This window comes from Myotis myotis, unplaced genomic scaffold (assembly GCF_014108235.1).
Source record: "Myotis myotis isolate mMyoMyo1 unplaced genomic scaffold, mMyoMyo1.p scaffold_m19_p_5, whole genome shotgun sequence".
Taxonomy (NCBI): domain Eukaryota; kingdom Metazoa; phylum Chordata; class Mammalia; order Chiroptera; family Vespertilionidae; genus Myotis; species Myotis myotis.
Genome location: NW_023416357.1, coordinates 1,511,175 through 1,527,994, shown reverse-complemented (window position 1 = coordinate 1,527,994; position 16,820 = coordinate 1,511,175). Strand labels below are relative to the sequence as shown.

The following is a 16,820-nucleotide window of genomic DNA, read 5'->3' as shown; positions in this document are numbered from 1 at the left end:
CCTGGAGAAACGGAGAACCAACCGAACGCAAAGGACCTGGCAGGTGAGCGGCCCCGAAGGTGCGAGCAGGGCCCAGGGCCCAGCACCTTCCTGGCCAGCGGCCCTCCAGGCAGACAAAGGGACGACGTCCACATCTGTTTCCGATAACTGTGGGCGCGGGATAAGCGCCTCTACACGATGCTTAGCTGACAACCCAACAGCCACTCAGCCCCACGCCTGGGCCCGAGCGCCGGGAACCACGCAGCCCGCACTCGCCACAGCCCCTCGCCGCCTCCGCACACGAGCAGACATGTCTTCAGAGAAGAAAGTGGAATCAGTGCAAAGGAAGTCGTGAACTTGCCTTCTGTCCGACAGCAGCAGGGAACACTGATGCGGCTGCTTCCTCAGCCGGCTGAGGGGATGGAGGGCTGGGGCGGGAGGGGCGGATGGACAGACAGCCAGGAGGCGATCAGAGGGGAGGTAGCTGCCGCCATCACTGGGGCTGCAGGATCCCGTGGGGAAAGAGGAGGAATGTGAGGACGCCTGGATCCGCACCCACAAACAGGAACAAACCCACCGCGTCAAGAAATGACATTCCCCTCGACGACCAGCGTGCACGGCCAAGAGGGAAGCCCTGTGCGTGCAGAAGCCTGTGGGCAGGTGTGGGAGCTGGAGTCTCCACGTGGACCCTGTCCGCGCCGTGAGGTCACACAGTGTGACCACTGCTTTCAGCGCGGCCACCTTAGCCAGGCGGCTGGGCCCACACGCCAGGCACAGGGGAGCTGTGCGGGGGCTCCCAGACACAGACTGAGACAGACAGAGGTCTGCCAGGGGGGACCAGAAAGAGGAGGCGGTGCGGGGAGAGGGACATAACCTTCAGCATGGATGCACGCAGGCTGCGGGGAAGCGCACCTCAGCCTACACAGGTGGAGGCCGGAAGAGAAGGTCACCTTGTCTCCCAGGGAGAAAGGCGTGACCACAGAGAGAAAGCCCCATCAGTGTGAGACTAGGGTTATTTCTAAAGAACACTTTACCGAAAGGTGTTTCTGGAGGATGAGGGAGAATGGGAATAACTATAATAAAAGTAACCTTCCAGCCCGGCCAGTGTGCCCAGTGGTTAAGCATCCACCTATCAACCAGGAGGTCGGGGTTCAATTCCTGGTCAGGGCACAGGCCCGGGTTGCAGGCGCGGTCCCCAGCGTGGGGTGTGCAGGAGGCAGCAGATCAATGACTCTGTCTCATCACAGATGTTTCTCTCTCCCTTTCCTGCCAGAAGCCGGCCCATCCTTGCTGCTTGACACAGTCGCTGCAGGAAAGAAACATCTGCACAGCATATGTTTCAAGGGACCTGGCGTATATGGCATACTGTTCTTAATATGTTTGCTCCCCTTAGCGCTATGTGTTTTAACCAAGGTCACCTCTCCAAGAAAGGCTGTTTCCCCAGGTAGGGATGTTTCCCTGGAGTTAGGGAGGGAATAAGACCCCTTAACTAAGTGCCAGGCGGGTAGTTAATCACTTTAACTACGAACAATCACGCTTAAGCTACATAATCTTTACTCCCTGGAATGGAGATAAGAAACGCCCTAACCTTTGGAATAGAGATTGTAGGATTGGAATCAACTGGTATAAATACAGATGTAACAAGACAACTGAACACAGAACCTAGAGACAGAACCTAGCGAGAGAACATGGCAAAAGATCCTGGACAGAACCTGGCTACAGAACTTGGCTAGAGAACCTAGACAGAACCTGGCTGAAGAACCTGGCTACAGAACCGGGCGACCGAACCTGGCTGGAGAACCTGGAGAACCTGGCTGAAGAACCTAGAGACAGAACCTGGCTACAGAACCTGGATAGAACATGGCAAGAGAACCTGACTAGAACCTGGTGACTGAACCTGGCTGGAGAACCTGGACAGAACCTGGCTGGAGAACCTAGCGAGGGAACATGGTTAGAGAACCTGGCTGGAGAACCTAGCGAGGGAACATGGGCACAGAACCTGGCTGGAGATCCTGACCAGAACTTGGCTAGAGATCCTGGCTAGGCTGCTGATCAACTGAACGCTGTCTCTGTCATTCCTTCTTCGCCGACTCCGTCCACACCTTTTGGGGACCGCTGGACCTGCTGGGGTTGGACCCCAGCACTTTCCCTTCTGTGAAATCAATAAAATATATTTTTTTAAAAGTAAATCTTTAAAAAATGCTAACGCCTCACTGACGTGAGTTACTGAGCCTCCCAGGGCCATACGATGCAGGGGCGACTCTGACTCGGCTCACAGGTGAGGAAACGGGCTGGGAGCGTGGACTCGCCTGCACCACACAGAACCTGGGCTTCGGCACGAGCCACGGCAGGAAGGACGATTCTTTGAAAGAGGAACCTGTCTACCCAGCAGCCTGCTGCCTGGCCCAAACCTCCAAACAAACAACAGAGCAAGACAGGCGGGTGATTAATGAAACTGGGAGAGAAAGAATTTAACATATATATATATACATATTTTTTATTGATGTCAGAGAGGAAGGGAGAGGGAGAGATAGAAACATCAATGATGAGAGAGAACCATTGATCGGCTGCCTCCCGCACGCCGTCCACTGGGGATCGAGCCCACAACCGGGCACGTGCCCTTGGCCGGAATCAAACCCAGGACCCTTCAGTCCGCAGGCTGACGCTCTATCCACTGAGCCACACCAGCCAGGATTGAAAGAGAAAGAATTTACATCGGTTTCAACAAAAACTTCCCAAAGGAAAGCGGCACCATCAGAACCCGAGGAACAGAGCCTGACTTGCAGGAACAAAAGTCTCCCTGAGCAATTCACTACAGGAGGTGCCTCCCAGCTCCCACCAGCCAGGGCAGCACTGACAGCCCTTCAAGGACAGAAGGGCCGACCTAAAATCTGCCCCAGGCCTCGGGGAGAGCTGTCTGGCTCTCATCAGGGAGGGAGGGGAGGCGCACAGAGGCCCCTGTCTGCACAGGCCTGTGCTGGTTCCAAAGCTGGGTCCAACATCTCGTCCCAGAATTCGGCCCGCACACGCCTGTGCTCAGCACACACTCGCTGAGTGAATCGAAGAAGAGACGAGGGGGAGCAGGACGTGCCTGCGGAAGACCCCAGGTCGTTTGCACGTCGAGGTAAGACTGACGCAGAGGCTGTCCCCCAGACAGTGGGGGAGGAAAGGAGCCCGCAGCACCGTCAGGACCAGACGGAACAGAGTCTGACTCGCAAGGACTAAATGAAGAGCCGGGAGGCAGAACGAATGGGGAAGGCGGCTGCAGCATCAGAGACGGACGTGTCTGAGCCGGAAGCCAGGCGGTCGTGTTTTACCGACAGCACTAGCGAGAAGAAGAAGGCCCCGGTGAGGACCACCGTAGCGAGAAGAAGGCCCCGGTGAGGACCACCGTAGCGAGAAGAAGAAGGCCCCGGTGAGGACCACCGTAGCGAGAAGAAGAAGGCCCCGGTGAGGACCACCGTAGCGAGAAGAAGAAGGCCCCGGTGAGGACCACCGTAGCGAGAAGAAGAAGTCCCCGGTGAGGACCACCGTAGCGAGAAGAAGAAGGCCCCGGTGAGGACCACCGTAGCGAGAAGGCCCCGGTGAGGACCACCGTAGCGAGAAGAAGGCCCCGGTGAGGACCACCATAGCGAGAAGGCCCCGGTGAGGACCACCGTAGCGAGAAGGCCGCGGTCAGGACCACCGTAGCGAGAAGAAGGCCCCGGTGAGGACCACCATAGCGAGAAGGCCCCGGTGAGGACCACCGTAGCGAGAAGACCCCGGTGAGGACCACCATAGCGAGAAGAAGGCCCGGTGAGGACCACCGTAGCGAGAAGAAGGCCCCGGTGAGGACCACCGTAGCGAGAAGAAGGCCCCGGTGAGGACCACCGTAGCGAGAAGAAGGCCCCGGTGAGGACCACCGTAGCGAGAAGAAGAAGACCCCGGTGAGGACCACCGCGCGGGCTGGAGGCGGCAGCACGTCCCCCGCGGAGTGCCATCCTGTGCAGGCGCGGGCACACTCCGGGCGCGGAGCCCACCGGGGAACTGCCAGCTCAGGTCACTCCCTCCCGGCTCCAAGTGACCCCCAGCAAGTCCTTCGATTTCTGTCCCAGCGCCCTGCGCCTCTGCCTGAGACGCACAGCTGCCCGGGAAGGACGCTGCAAAGAGTGAATGCGAAGGTGGAGGAGACCTGGGAACAAGGAAGGCAGGCAAACAACCCTGAGTTCCAGTGTCACTGAAGATTATTGGCCAATGCCTGGCGGGCGGGGGGGGCGGGGGGGGGCGGGTGTTGGCGGGGAGGGCAGGCTGAGAGAGCAAGCCATCCTCTGAGTAGCGAGAACGGAACTCACCCCTCGGACACCAGGCTGGGCTGACCCCCTCCTTCCATGTCTGAGTCGTCCCTAACCATGTACGGATTCTCCCCCTTAATTTCAGCTTTTTTAAAAACTGCATTAATTTCAAGCATTGTTTTCAAGATCGTCTCCGTCACTGAACCACGAGGTCTTTAAGGATGGGTGTGTCCTGACGATCTTTGGGTCCCACCCCTGGAATCATGCCGACATGGAACTGGGCTGGGATGATCCTGGAAAAGACCACGTGCGAAGCTTTCACATGAATGAGGATTACAGGAAGGTTCAGGGGAGAGATGTCAGAAACACCCTCATCCAAGAGAAAACGGATAACGTAGAATTACACAGGCACCGTTACACATCATCCATGTCAATCAGACACACACGTATATACAGTCGTCTAACAGTTACGTGTACAAGCACACAGTTCATTACAAGAACATTCATGTTTTATGATGTTTATGGTCAAAACAACAAACCCAAATATCTGAAAGGGAAGTTGGAAGTTATCAACCAGGCCTGACTGGGAATACTGACACCACACAGTGCAAGGCGGCTGGACGAGGGACTGACCAAGTACACCTGTCCCAGGCACGGCTCTCTGAAGCCTCAGAAAAGACCAGCTCGTGCTTTACGAGTTAAAAATAAGGAGGCAGCCCTGGCCGGTTTGGCTCAGTGGCTAGAGCGTCGGCCTGTGGACTGAAGGGTCCTGGGTTTGATTCCGGTCAAGGGCACATGCCAGGGTTGCCGGCTCCATACCCATTGGGGGGGGTGGGGGGGATGCAGGAGGCAGCTGATCAACGATTCTCTCTCATGATTGATGTTTGTTTCTACCTCTCTCCCCCTCTCCCTTCCTCTCTGAAATCAATAAAAATATATATTTTAAAAAAAAATAGGGAGGCCATCAAGCACTATTAAATGGCATACGTCTGACTTTCCATTTTACCAAAAACAGGACATGGTTCGAATGAGCTTTACCAAAGAGCAGGGGCAGGACACGGCACCGAGCGGTTAAAGAAGAGCTGGAAGAGAACCTCCTTCTGCACCATCCAGCTCGCCGCACCTGCTGCCCGCGGCCCTGCGTCCCCGTGTCCCCCTGCGCTGCCAGGGGACGTAGCGGCCTCACGAACGTGCCCGCGGCCCTGCGTCCCCCTGCGCCACCAGAGGACGTAGCAGCCTCACTGATGTGCCCGCGGCCCTGAGTCCCCCCTGCGCCACCAGGGGACGTAGCGGCCTCACTGATGTGCCCGCGGCCCTGCGTCCCCCTGCGCCACCAGAGGACGTAGCGGCCTCACTGACGTGCCCGCGGCCCTGCGTCCCCCTGTGTCACCAGAGGACGTAGCGGCCTCACGAACGTGCCCGCGGCCCTGCGTCCCCCTGCGCCACCAGAGGACGTAGCGGCCTCACTGATGTGCCCGCGGCCCTGAGTCCCCCCTGCGCCACCAGAGGACGTAGCGGCCTCACTGATGTGCCCGCGGCCCTGTGTCCCCCTGCGCCACCAGAGGACGTAGCGGCCTCACTGATGTGCCCGCGGCCCTGCGTCCCCCTGTGCCACCAGAGGACGTAGCGGCCTCACTGATGTGCCCGCGGCCCTGCGTCCCCCCTGCGCCACCAGAGGACGTAGCGGCCTCACTGATGTGCCCGCGGCCCTGTGTCCCCCTGCGCCACCAGGGGACGTAGCGGCCTCACTGATGTGCCCGCGGCCCTGCGTCCCCCTGTGCCACCAGAGGACGTAGCGGCCTCACTGATGTGCCCGCGGCCCTGCGTCCCCCCTGCGCCACCAGAGGACGTAGCGGCCTCACTGATGTGCCCGCGGCCCTGAGTCCCCCCTGCACCGCCAGAGGACGTAGCGGCCTCACTGATGTGCCCGCGGCCCTGCATCCCCCTGTGCCACCAGAGGACGTAGCGGCCTCACTGATGTGCCCGCGGCCCTGCGTCCCCCCTGCGCCACCAGAGGACGTAGCGGCCTCACTGATGTGCCCGCGGCCCTGAGTCCCCCCTGCACCGCCAGGGGACGTAGCGGCCTCACTGATGTGCCCGCGGTCCTGCGTCCCCCTGTGCCACCAGAGGACGTAGCGGCCTCACTGATGTGCCCGCGGCCCTGCGTCCCCCCTGCGCCACCAGAGGACGTAGCGGCCTCACTGATGTGCCCGCGGCCCTGAGTCCCCCCTGCACCGCCAGGGGACGTAGCGGCCTCACTGATGTGCCCGCGGCCCTGAGTCCCCCTGTGTCACCAGAGGACGTAGCGGCCTCACTGATGAGTGACGCCGTTAACCTATTTACACGGTTAAGACCCCGACTGACATAAACCACGGCCCAAAGCCCCAGAGCGAGGGTAAGGACCGGCCGAGCGCGGTGCGGTCTGGGGTACAGCCTCGCCAGTGACTGCGCCTGAGAGCAGAGAGCCCAGCAGCAGAGTCCTCACCGGACAGACACCCTCCAACAAGCCCGGACCCGGGACACCTGCAGCATAAACACGGCCGCCTCCGGAGCGCTCCTCCCTGCGGGGCTACAGCGCCCTTCTCTACGACACGGCGTTACATTCTCCTCGTTTTCACTCAACAGTACACTTTTTAGTAAGTCAAACGAAAGAGTGCAGTTTCTGAAATGGCACTCGCGGTCCAGTTCTTGAATTCATACGAAGGGAAACAGAGTTTATGTTCTTTAGAACGCATGTCAGCCTTGCAGACACACAGAGAGAGGAGATGTTTCTGGGAAATGCATTCTCAGGGGCAAAGGTAAAAAGGACCACCTATGAGCAGAAGGAATCACCGGGTTTTAGCCACAGGGACCACAGGAACGCCCGTGAGGGGAGATGGGGAGACAGAAACACTGGAAATGCTGTACCTCCGAGCTCCTTCACGTTCAAGACGGCGTTCTGGAAGGGCACTGCCTTTATACTAAAACCTACGATTAGAAAACAAGACATAAAACGAGAGTTAGTGACAGCGTCTTAAAGTGCGCCGATGCCCCATCCTCTTCTCTAGTCAGATTAAGCTGCTTTTCTGAGCTCACAGTTACACTAGAAACACAATTTCTAAGATACACCGATAATCTGCTATTACCGGCAACTGTTTTTCAAAACATAGCTGTGTGCTACAGCAAAATGCAACCCTTTTCTTCAAAATATTGTCGTATTTTTAATATATAATGTCACTTTGAAGATTTTTGCCGGAAGCCGGTCCATCCTTGCTGCTTGACACAGTCGCTGCAGGAAAGAAACATCTGCACAGCATATGTTTCAAGGGACCTGGCGTATATAGCATACTGTTCTTAATACGTTTGCTCCCCTTAGCGCTGTGTGTTTTAACCAAGGTCACCTCTCCAAGAAAGGTTGTTTCCCCAGGTAGGAATTTTTCCCTGAAGTCAGGGAGGGGATGCCTCTCCTAGAAAGGTTGTTTTCCCAGGTAGGAATTTTTCCCTGAAGTCAGGGAGGGGATGAAACTCCTTAACTAAGTGCCAGGCGGGTAGTTAATCACTACAAACAATCATGCTTAAGCTACATAATCTTTACTCCCTGGAATGGAGATAAGAAACGCCCTAACCTTTGTAATAGAAATTGACAGGATTAAAATCAACTGGGATAAATACGGATGTAACAAGACAATAAACAGCAGAACTTCCCTGGAGATCCAGACCAGAACTTGGCTGGAGATCCTGGCTGGAGATCCTGGCTAGGCTGCTGATCAACTGAACACTGTCTCCGTGTCCTTCCTTCTTCGCCGACTCCGTCTACACCTTTGGGGACCCCTGGACCTGCTGGGGTTGGACCCCGGCAGATTTTATTAATTATGAGGAAGACATTTGGAAATATAGAGAAACCTCAAAGAAAATATTAAACCTACTGGGACCTTTGCCATCGAACTAATTCCTAAAGTTTCTCTCACGTGTAACTCAGCAACCCTAGAGATTAGGGTGTCTAAGGTATAGCCTTCTTCTATTAGAATTTCAGAGCATTCATGCTAGTGTTCTTTTATGGATATGGTTGATGTCATACATATATTTCTCTTAAAAGTAGAATCAATTATATACACAAGACAATTACTTTACAATGCATATAATAAAGGATTTCTGTCATTTATATTCAGAGTGTGGTTTTAGGATTAACTACAATTTAAGACTTAGCTATCATCATGTAAGTCCATTCAGTTGTAACATATGTAACATATGTGAACATACTTACACACTGACATACACACACATGAACAAGTGTACACACGAAACATTTCTGAAAGGACCCACACGAAGCTGGATTCTGGAAAAACTGGGGTGTTTAAATTATAACCAGAACAAGATGCTTCAGTCTCACTTGAATTTCTCATCATATACAAGTCCCCCTTTTCCAATGAACAGCACCACTAATTTTTCAAAGTTAACAGACTCCCATTCCCTGAGCACCCAATCCATTTAAGATTTCAACCGTTATTGAACACTAGAGGCCCAGTGCACAAAATTCGTGCACTCAGGGGTGGGAGGTCCCTCAGACCGGCCTGCACCTTCTCGCAGTCCAGGAGCTCTCGGGGGATGTCCGACTGGCGGCTTAGGCCTAAGCCGCCAGTCGGACATCCCTAGCGCTGCTGCAGAGGTGGGAGAGGCTCCAGCCACCACCGCTGCACTCGCCAGCGTGAGCCCAGCTACTGGATGAGCGGTGCTCCCCCTGTGGGAGTGCACTGACCACCAGGGGGAAGCTCCTGCATTGTGTCTTCCCCCTGGTGGTCAGTGCACACCACAGCGACCAGTCATCTTGCTGGTCATTTGGTCATTCTGTTGATTTGCATATTAGCCTTTTATTAAATAGGATTAGAGGCTAGATGCATGAAATTTGTGCATGGGGGGAGGGGTCCCCTCAGCCCAACCTACACCCTCTCCAATCCGGGACCCCTCAGGGGATGTCTGGCTGCCGGTCAGGCCCCAACTGGCAGTTGGACATCCCTCTCACAATCCTAGACTGCTGGCTCCTAATCGCTCACCTGCCTGGTCACCCCTAACTGCACCCCTCCCCCATCAGCCAGGTCGCCCCCAACTGCCCCATCCCTGCTGGCCTGGTCGCCCCACACAGCCTGCTGTTCAGTCATTTGGTCATCCCTTACTAACCCCCCTGCCGGCCTGGTTGCCCCATGCAACCTGCTTGTTCAGTCGTTTGGTAGTCCCTCACTAACCCCCCTGCCGGCCTGGTCGTAGGCAGTCATCTTGTGAGGGCGTGAGGGTTAATTTGCTTATTACCTCTTTATTATATAGGACTAGAGGACCAGTGCACAAAATCCGTGCATGGGGGAGGGGCGTCCCTCAGCCCAGCCTGCACACTCTCCAATCTGGGACCCCTTGGGGGATGTCTGACTGCCGGTTTAGACTCAATCCCGGGGACATCCCTCTCACAATCCAGGACCAATAGCTCCTAAACACTCACCTGCCTGCCTGCCTAATGCCCCCAACTGCCCTCCCCTGCCGGCCTGGTTGCCCCCAATTGTCCTCCACTGCCAGCCTAGTCGCCCCCAACTGCCCTCCCCTGCCAGCCTGATTGCCCCTAACCCCCTGCCAGCCTGATCTCACCCCTAACTGCTCTCCCCTGCCAGCCAATTGACCTCCACCACCATGGCTTTGTCAGGAAGGAAGTCGGACATCCGGAAGATGGCCAGTCAACCCAATCTAATTAGCACATTACCCTTTTATTAGTATAGATAGATTATATGGGATAGGATTGCTTAAATGCGGGGGGGGGGGGGGCCTTTTACAGCAGGAGGAGATGCTCTTGGCAGACAAAAATACATAATCCCTGTATCTGGAATGATAGCCAGCCATATGCACTATACTGCCAAACCGGTCATTAAAAAATTGAACCGCTTTCTTACACCTTACACCAAACAGCTGTTGCCCTTAAAACCCCTCCTCAGCCTCCACCTTAGGTTCTGCCTTCACAGTTCACCCAGATTAAGTTCTGATTGGTCTGTTTCTATGCCAGTCAGTGTCAAAAGCTCCGCCTCCTAGGCAGCCATCGGCTCCTCTGGGAAATCCAGATCAGCCCCGCCTTCACATTGGTGCCAGCCCTTCAATCACGCCCCCAGTCTGCTACCAGGTGTATCTCTGGCTGCTCTGAGAAGCGGCACCTCAGGTCTGTGCTGGTGGCAATTTTTAGTTCTCATCCCTGACCTAACCTTCTTACAGTACAAGCTCTGTGAAGAAACTGCCTTCACAGTTCACCCAGATTAGGTTCTGATTGGTCGGTTTTTATGCTAGCACCTCATGGTGACCGGTCATTTGGTCGGCCTGATCATCACGGACACAGGCTTTTTATATAGATAGATAGATGTGCAATTACAAGACAGAGTAAGCACAGCTCCTTGCTCAAGGGCACTGTCCAGAGTGAAAACGAGCTGCCTCTACCCGAAGCCATTCCGGGGAGTGCGGGGAAGGGTGCGGAGAGGCACGGGCGTGCAGAGAGGCAGGGGGGTGCAGAGTGCAGGGAAGGGTGCAGAATGCGGGGAAGGGTGCAGAGAGGCAGAGAGGCGGGGAGTGCAGGGAAGGGTGCAGAGAGGCACGGGCGTGCAGAGAGGCAGGGGGGTGCAGAGTGCAGGGAAGGGTGCAGAGTGTGGGGAAGGGTGCAGAGAGGCAGAAAGGCGGGGAGTGCGGGGAAGGGTGCAGAGAGTGGGGGGTGCAGAGCCCGTCCTGAGTGGCTGAGCTTCACTGTAGGAGAGGAGGACAATCCTGCTTTCTCATGTCCCACCCGCCCTGCCTCCTTTTTGCTGTTTACTCTCCCAGCACCTCAAGACTCTGTACGTTAGGTAAGAAGGTAAGGGGTGGGGGGACCCCGCTCTGTATGTTAGGTGAGGTGAGGTGGGGGGATTCCACTCTGTATGTGAGGTGAGGTTTGGGGGAACCCCGCTCTGTATGTGAGGTGAGGTGAGGGGGGGATTCTACTCTGTATGTGAGGTGAGGTGAGGGGGGACCCCACTCTGTATGTGAGGTGAGGTGAGGGGGGGACCCCGCTCTGTATGTGAGGTGAGGGGGGGAAATTCTACTCTGTATGTGAGGTGAGGTGAGGTGAGGTGGGGGGATCCCGCTGTGGTCAGTGGCTGTGGAGTCAGAGGAGCCGGGTGGATGAGCTCTGTGCCGAGGGCGACCTCCAGCCGGGCTCTCAGGTCTGCAGATGGGATGACCGGCCCCTCCCGGTGGCACTGTCTCCATCACAGTGCCTGGCACAGACGGGCCTGCGAGCCACAACCGCCGGCATTACCCCCACCCACCTGTCTGGCTGCTGACCTCCTCCCTGGGGGTGCCTTCACAGCCCTGATCGCAGGCTCTAGGCTGGAGCCCTGGCGAGTCCTTGGCTGGAGCCCCCAGATCCCCATGCGGGAAAGGCACCTCTGCCGAGGGCCGGGGTGAAGAGCTAACGCCGCTGCACAGACTGTCGGCGAGCACTGGGCTCGCTAGGAACCTTCCAGAACACCCCTCCGTGGTCACTGCGCGGGCACTGGGGCAGCGGGTAGTCCATGGTGGGCGCAGACACGAGGGCGCAGCCGGGGCAGCAGGAAGCCTCTCCAGTTCAGGAAGGAAAGCCAGTGCCCATCACAGCCCCGTGGGCACAAACCTCACCTGCCAGGACCTGGTGCCAGGTGCCCCTCCCCCTCCCAGGCAGCCTGGGGACAGGAGTGTGGAACCCCCCCAGGTGGCCTGGGTGAAGGAATGACTGCGGAACCCCCTCCCAGGTGGCCTGGGTACAGGAGGGACTGGGACCCTCCCAGGCGGCCTGGGGATAGGAGTGAGTGTGGAACCCCCCCAGGTGGCCTGGGTGAAGGAATGACTGGGGACCCCCCTCCCAGGTGGCCTGGGTGAAGGAATGACTGGGGACCCCCCTCCCAGGCGGCCTGGGGACAGGAGTGAGTGTGGAACCCCCCCAGGTGGCCTGGGTACAGGAGAGTATGTGGACACACACCCCCGCGGGACGCCTACAGCCGTGCGCAGTCGCTAATGCTCCGGGCGGAGCTCGGGGAGGAAGGAAAGGCACTGCTCGCGGAGAAGAAGGGGCGCTTGCACTGCGGTCCCTCCCCGCGTGTGCAGGTAAAGAGTGAAAGGTTAGGTCCCACGTGTGGTTCCAGCAGGGCAGTCGGGAGTGACGGCCTCAGGTGGGGGTGTTTCCTGGGAGGGTGAGGTCAGCAAGGGGGTGAATAGTCCGAGGGACGCAAAGGCCCAGCCCCCAGATGCGTGCTGGCGGGAGCTGAGCGGAGACACACTGCAGCTCTGGCTCCCGGCAAACGCCCAGGCTCAAGTTCGGCGTTTGACTCACTGACTCGGAGCAACTGACCGGACTCCCCTGTGCCTCAGTCTCCCGTCTGTAAGCGAGTGGACGCGCTCAGTGCCGTAGGCGTGAGTGTTTACACAGCAACTGACCGGACTCCCCTGTGCCTCAGTCTCCCGTCTGTAAGCGAGTGGACGCACTCAGTGCCGTAGGCGTGAGTGTTTACACAGCAACTGACCGGACTCCCCTGTGCCTCAGTCTCCCGTCTGTAAGCGAGTGGACGCGCTCAGTGCCGTAGGCGTGAGTGTTTACACAGCAACTGACCGGACTCCCCTGTGCCGCTGTCTCCCGTCTGTAAGCGAGTGGACGCCCTCATCCCAGCCCACGCGGTGGGAAAAGCGGCGGTGAAGCCAGACCTGCCCCGCAGCCATCAGGGAGCGCTCAGCGAGGACTTCCGCCGGCCCCGCCTGCAGGCCTCCCCCCACCCGCGGCCGGCCTCCCCCCGCCTGCAGGCCTCCCCCCACCCGTGGCCAGCCTCCCCCCGCCTGCAGGCCTCCCCCCACCCGCGGCCGGCCTCCCCCCGCCTGCAGGCCTCCCCCCACCCGCGGCCGGCCTCCCCCCGCCTGCAGGCCTCCCCCCACCCGTGGCCGGCCTCCCCCCACCCGTGGCCGGCCTCCCCCCACCCGCGGCCTCCCCCCGCCTGCAGGCCTCCCCCCGCCGCCGGCAGCTCGCGGTGTTGGACGAGGGGCCAGTGAAGTCCATCTAACTATGATTTCGACGTCACAAACGGAAACCTGCTCCCCGGGCGTTTATAAAACCCAATCCGCTCGCAGATACCAACTTTCACTTCCTAACGCTTCTCTCATGTGACCTCACCCACATGCCGTTAACACGAACGCTATTAGAACGCCCCATTCAAATGTCTACTAAGTCTTTCCCTCTTTCCAAGGATCTTTTTCCGTTCTGACTGAATGACATGCAGCTTGACAGCTTTTGGGGTGCAGTAACCTACTCCCCAAGAAGACATTTTCAATTCCTTTCCGCTCCCAGTGTGACTGCTCTGTACGTGTTCCTGTCACATCGATCTAGTGTCCGAGGCCTGCAGAGTCCGTGCCTCTGGGTTTTAAAAAAAGCAGCTATTTTTGTAACCGCAGGTTCGCAAGGCCTTGTGTCAACAAAGGCCGGCGGCAGCCAGGGAATGCGCTGGCCGGCCTCCCTTTCGCTTCCAGACCAACCTGCGAGCTGCCCAACTCCCCTCCACCTCCAGGGCCTGCTCTCTGGAGGGATTCTTGGCTCTTTGGGTTTTGACAATTTAAGTACCTTTTTAAATGATGTCAAAGGTAAATGATTGCTGAAGTGAACCATCCAATAAAGTTTAGATTCCCTTTCCTCTGAAGAAAACACAGGCGCTCTCGCCTTCCCGAAATGGGAGGGGCCGTGCTTTCATTTTAAGAAACCGGTTCTTAAGGCGGATTCTCTTTCCAGTGGCTGCAAACGCTTCCCTTCTGACTGGCGCGGCACCATCCACACACCACAGAGGAGTGGTCTTGAAGAGCAAAGCGCCACGCGACCCGGCCATGCTGACAAGGCAGGCTGCTGTTACGTTCATTTGTAGTTTTCTATTCAACACTAGCTTTGCACGCTTTCATTTGAGCAATCAATGTCCATTCAATTTTCCTCTACTGACGACTGGAAAGGTTATAGATTGGGAAACATATTCAATCAGGTTCCACATTTTAATTAACAAACTCCCGTGCAGTGGGACATTTAAATTACTTCAAAGTTTCTGTTACATAAAACGCTGCAAAGAATTGCGTCGTGCATATGGCTTTTTGAGATTACACGCTCAAAGTAAGTTCTCAGTGGCCCTGTGACTACGTCGAGAAATGTGAATGCTTCGGTACCTTTGACTGACATGAGTAACTGCTTCCCAAGAAAAGGGACAGGGACACCACGGCCAATGCCACCACCCCCAGCGTGTGCCGCCGCCACGGCCCAACCCGCGCTGCACAGGGTCATGAAGAAACAAATTTGGTAAATTTGGGTATAAAACTGACTTGTTCTTATTTATCCTCTAGTAAAGTTGAGCTCTGGGTCAAGTTAAACCTTTCCCACTTATTTGTCTGCCACTAATTCTTTTTGTGAGTGATCTTTTTGTGACTTAGCGTAATTGATCAGTTAGATCCTAGACCAGCGGTGGGCAAACTACGGCCCGCAGGCCAGATCCGGCCCGTTTGAAATGAGTAAAACTAAAAAAAAAAAAAAGACCGTACCCTTTTATGTAATGATGTTTACTTTGAATTTATATTAGTTCACACAAACACTCCATCCATGCTTTTGCTCCGGCCCTCCGGTCCAGTTTAAGAACCCATTGTGGCCCTCGAGTCAAAAAGTTTGCCCACCCCTGTCCTAGACACGGTGTACACGTGACTGGATTCCCAGGGGCGCCCATGCACTCCTGGGAGGCACGGATCTCTCAGCCGCGTGTGCCTGAAGTTTAGCAGGAATTCTGAGCTTGTGCGCCCTGAGTTCCTGACCTTTTCCTTCCCAATTACCCTCCCGAGGCCCCTGCAGCTCCCCTCCATCCTCCGCCCTGAACGCTCCTGCGTGGCTTCCCGACATCCTGCGCCCCTCCGGGCTCCGCTCCCGCCGCTGGGCTTGGTCACGCACCTCCTTCGTTCTTCAGTTCCACACGCCGGCCGTGAGCACGGCAGGAACCGGGGACTCCGCTGGAGCACGCCAGCGACGCCGCCTGGAACGCTAGCGCTGCCGGGCTCTGGGGGGGCCGCCCACGGCTGAAATCAGCCGCTGGGTCCTGCGCGGCTGCCACCTCCACCTCCACCCTCTGGGCCGTCCCGGGTGTTTCTCCAACCCCCGGCCCGCCTGCCGCAGCCACAACATACAGAGCCAGCCGGCAAGCACGCACCCCCTTCCTCCCTCTGTCCCCTCTCACCCCATCCCTGCCCTCGGTCTCCCACAGAATGAACGGTGTGTCCTCCAGGAATGGGTCTGGGGAGAGAGGCCACTCCACTTTTTATATATATTTTTATTGATGTCAGAGAGGAGGGGAGAGGGAGAGAGAGACATCAGTGATGAGAGAGAATCGTTGATCTGCTGCCTCCTGCACGCCCCCGACCGGGGATCGAGCCCACAACCCGGGCATGTGCCCTTGACCGGAATCGAACCCGGGACCCCTCAGTCTGCAGGCCGACACTCTATCCACTGAGCCACACCGCCTAGGGCTCCCTTTCATTCTGTGTGTGGAACTCATGAGTATTTTACTTGGTCCTACAAACCAACCCCCTCCTGACCCCCTAACACACATACACTTACGTCATCAAATGCATTGGCATAAAGTTGTTCATTATATTCTATATCCCTTTTAATATTTATGGAATCCGACTTAATGTGACCTCTCTTCATTCCGACATTGTTAATGAGTGTCTTCTTCGATCCCTTTTCCTGATCCATTTGGCTGGTTCTATGAGTCTACTGATCTCCTCAAAGAAGCAGCTTTTAGTTCCAATGATTTTTCTCTACTGGTTTCCTACTTGACCGATTTCCACTTTGATCTGTATGATGTCTGTCTTTCTTTCTCTAGGTTTAACCTGTTCTTCTCTTTCCATCCCTTAAGGCAGAAGTGGGGTCCCGGCCTGAGGCCCTGCTTTTCCTCGGCAGGAGTCTCACGCGCAGAGGCAGCCCACAGTCGGGTAAATGGTATTTTCGTTCCGTGCAAAATGCTTGATCATCTGCCTTTTGGCGCCTCCTTTGATCCCTGGCTTATTCAGAAGTGACTTCGTGTCCAAATATTTGAGGATTTTCCCAAAGATCTACTGGGTTCTTTCTTCTGGTTCCATTCCTCTGTGGCCTGCGGGCATGTTCAGTGCGATCCGCATCCCTTTAAACAGCGTGAGAATTGCTGGATGTCCAAGCGCGTGTTCCGTGTGCGCCTCAGGCAGGTCTCCGCTGCCGCTGGCGGATGCTCCGAGTGTGGGCCACCTGGCTCACGGCCCACCTGGCTGGTCTGCTTCTCACATGTTCCACCCAAGCTTCAGCGAACGCGTGAGACCTCTGACTGTATCGGTGAGTCGGTCCATTTCCCTCTTGACCGCTGTGTTTTCTTCGTCTCCGTGAAGCTGCTACCGGACAGGCAAATGTTCAGCCTTGCCATGCCCTCTTCATCATTTCAGATAAACTTCCTTGTCCTCAGAACGCCTCTCTGCAGAATAAAATCTTCCACAATGTCTAACCATTCATTCTATTTGGTGCTTAATCCA

The 16,820-nt window shown here is 56.5% G+C and overlaps 1 protein-coding gene across 4 annotated transcripts in view; it reads right to left on the bottom strand.

Annotated features, from left to right (window-relative positions):
* The window catches only part of ARL15 (ADP ribosylation factor like GTPase 15), a 219,406-nt gene that overhangs the window by 130,173 nt on the left and 72,413 nt on the right, over positions 1–16,820 (bottom strand). For 3 of the 4 annotated variants that reach the window (XM_036309004.1, XM_036309007.1, XM_036309005.1), the window contains one exon: positions 7,158–7,217. The exons of the other annotated variant lie outside the window; for it this stretch is intronic. In XM_036309004.1, coding sequence (XP_036164897.1) covers positions 7,158–7,217 — 60 coding nt within the window. The remainder of the gene's footprint in view (positions 1–7,157; positions 7,218–16,820) is intronic. 4 annotated transcript variants of the gene reach the window in all.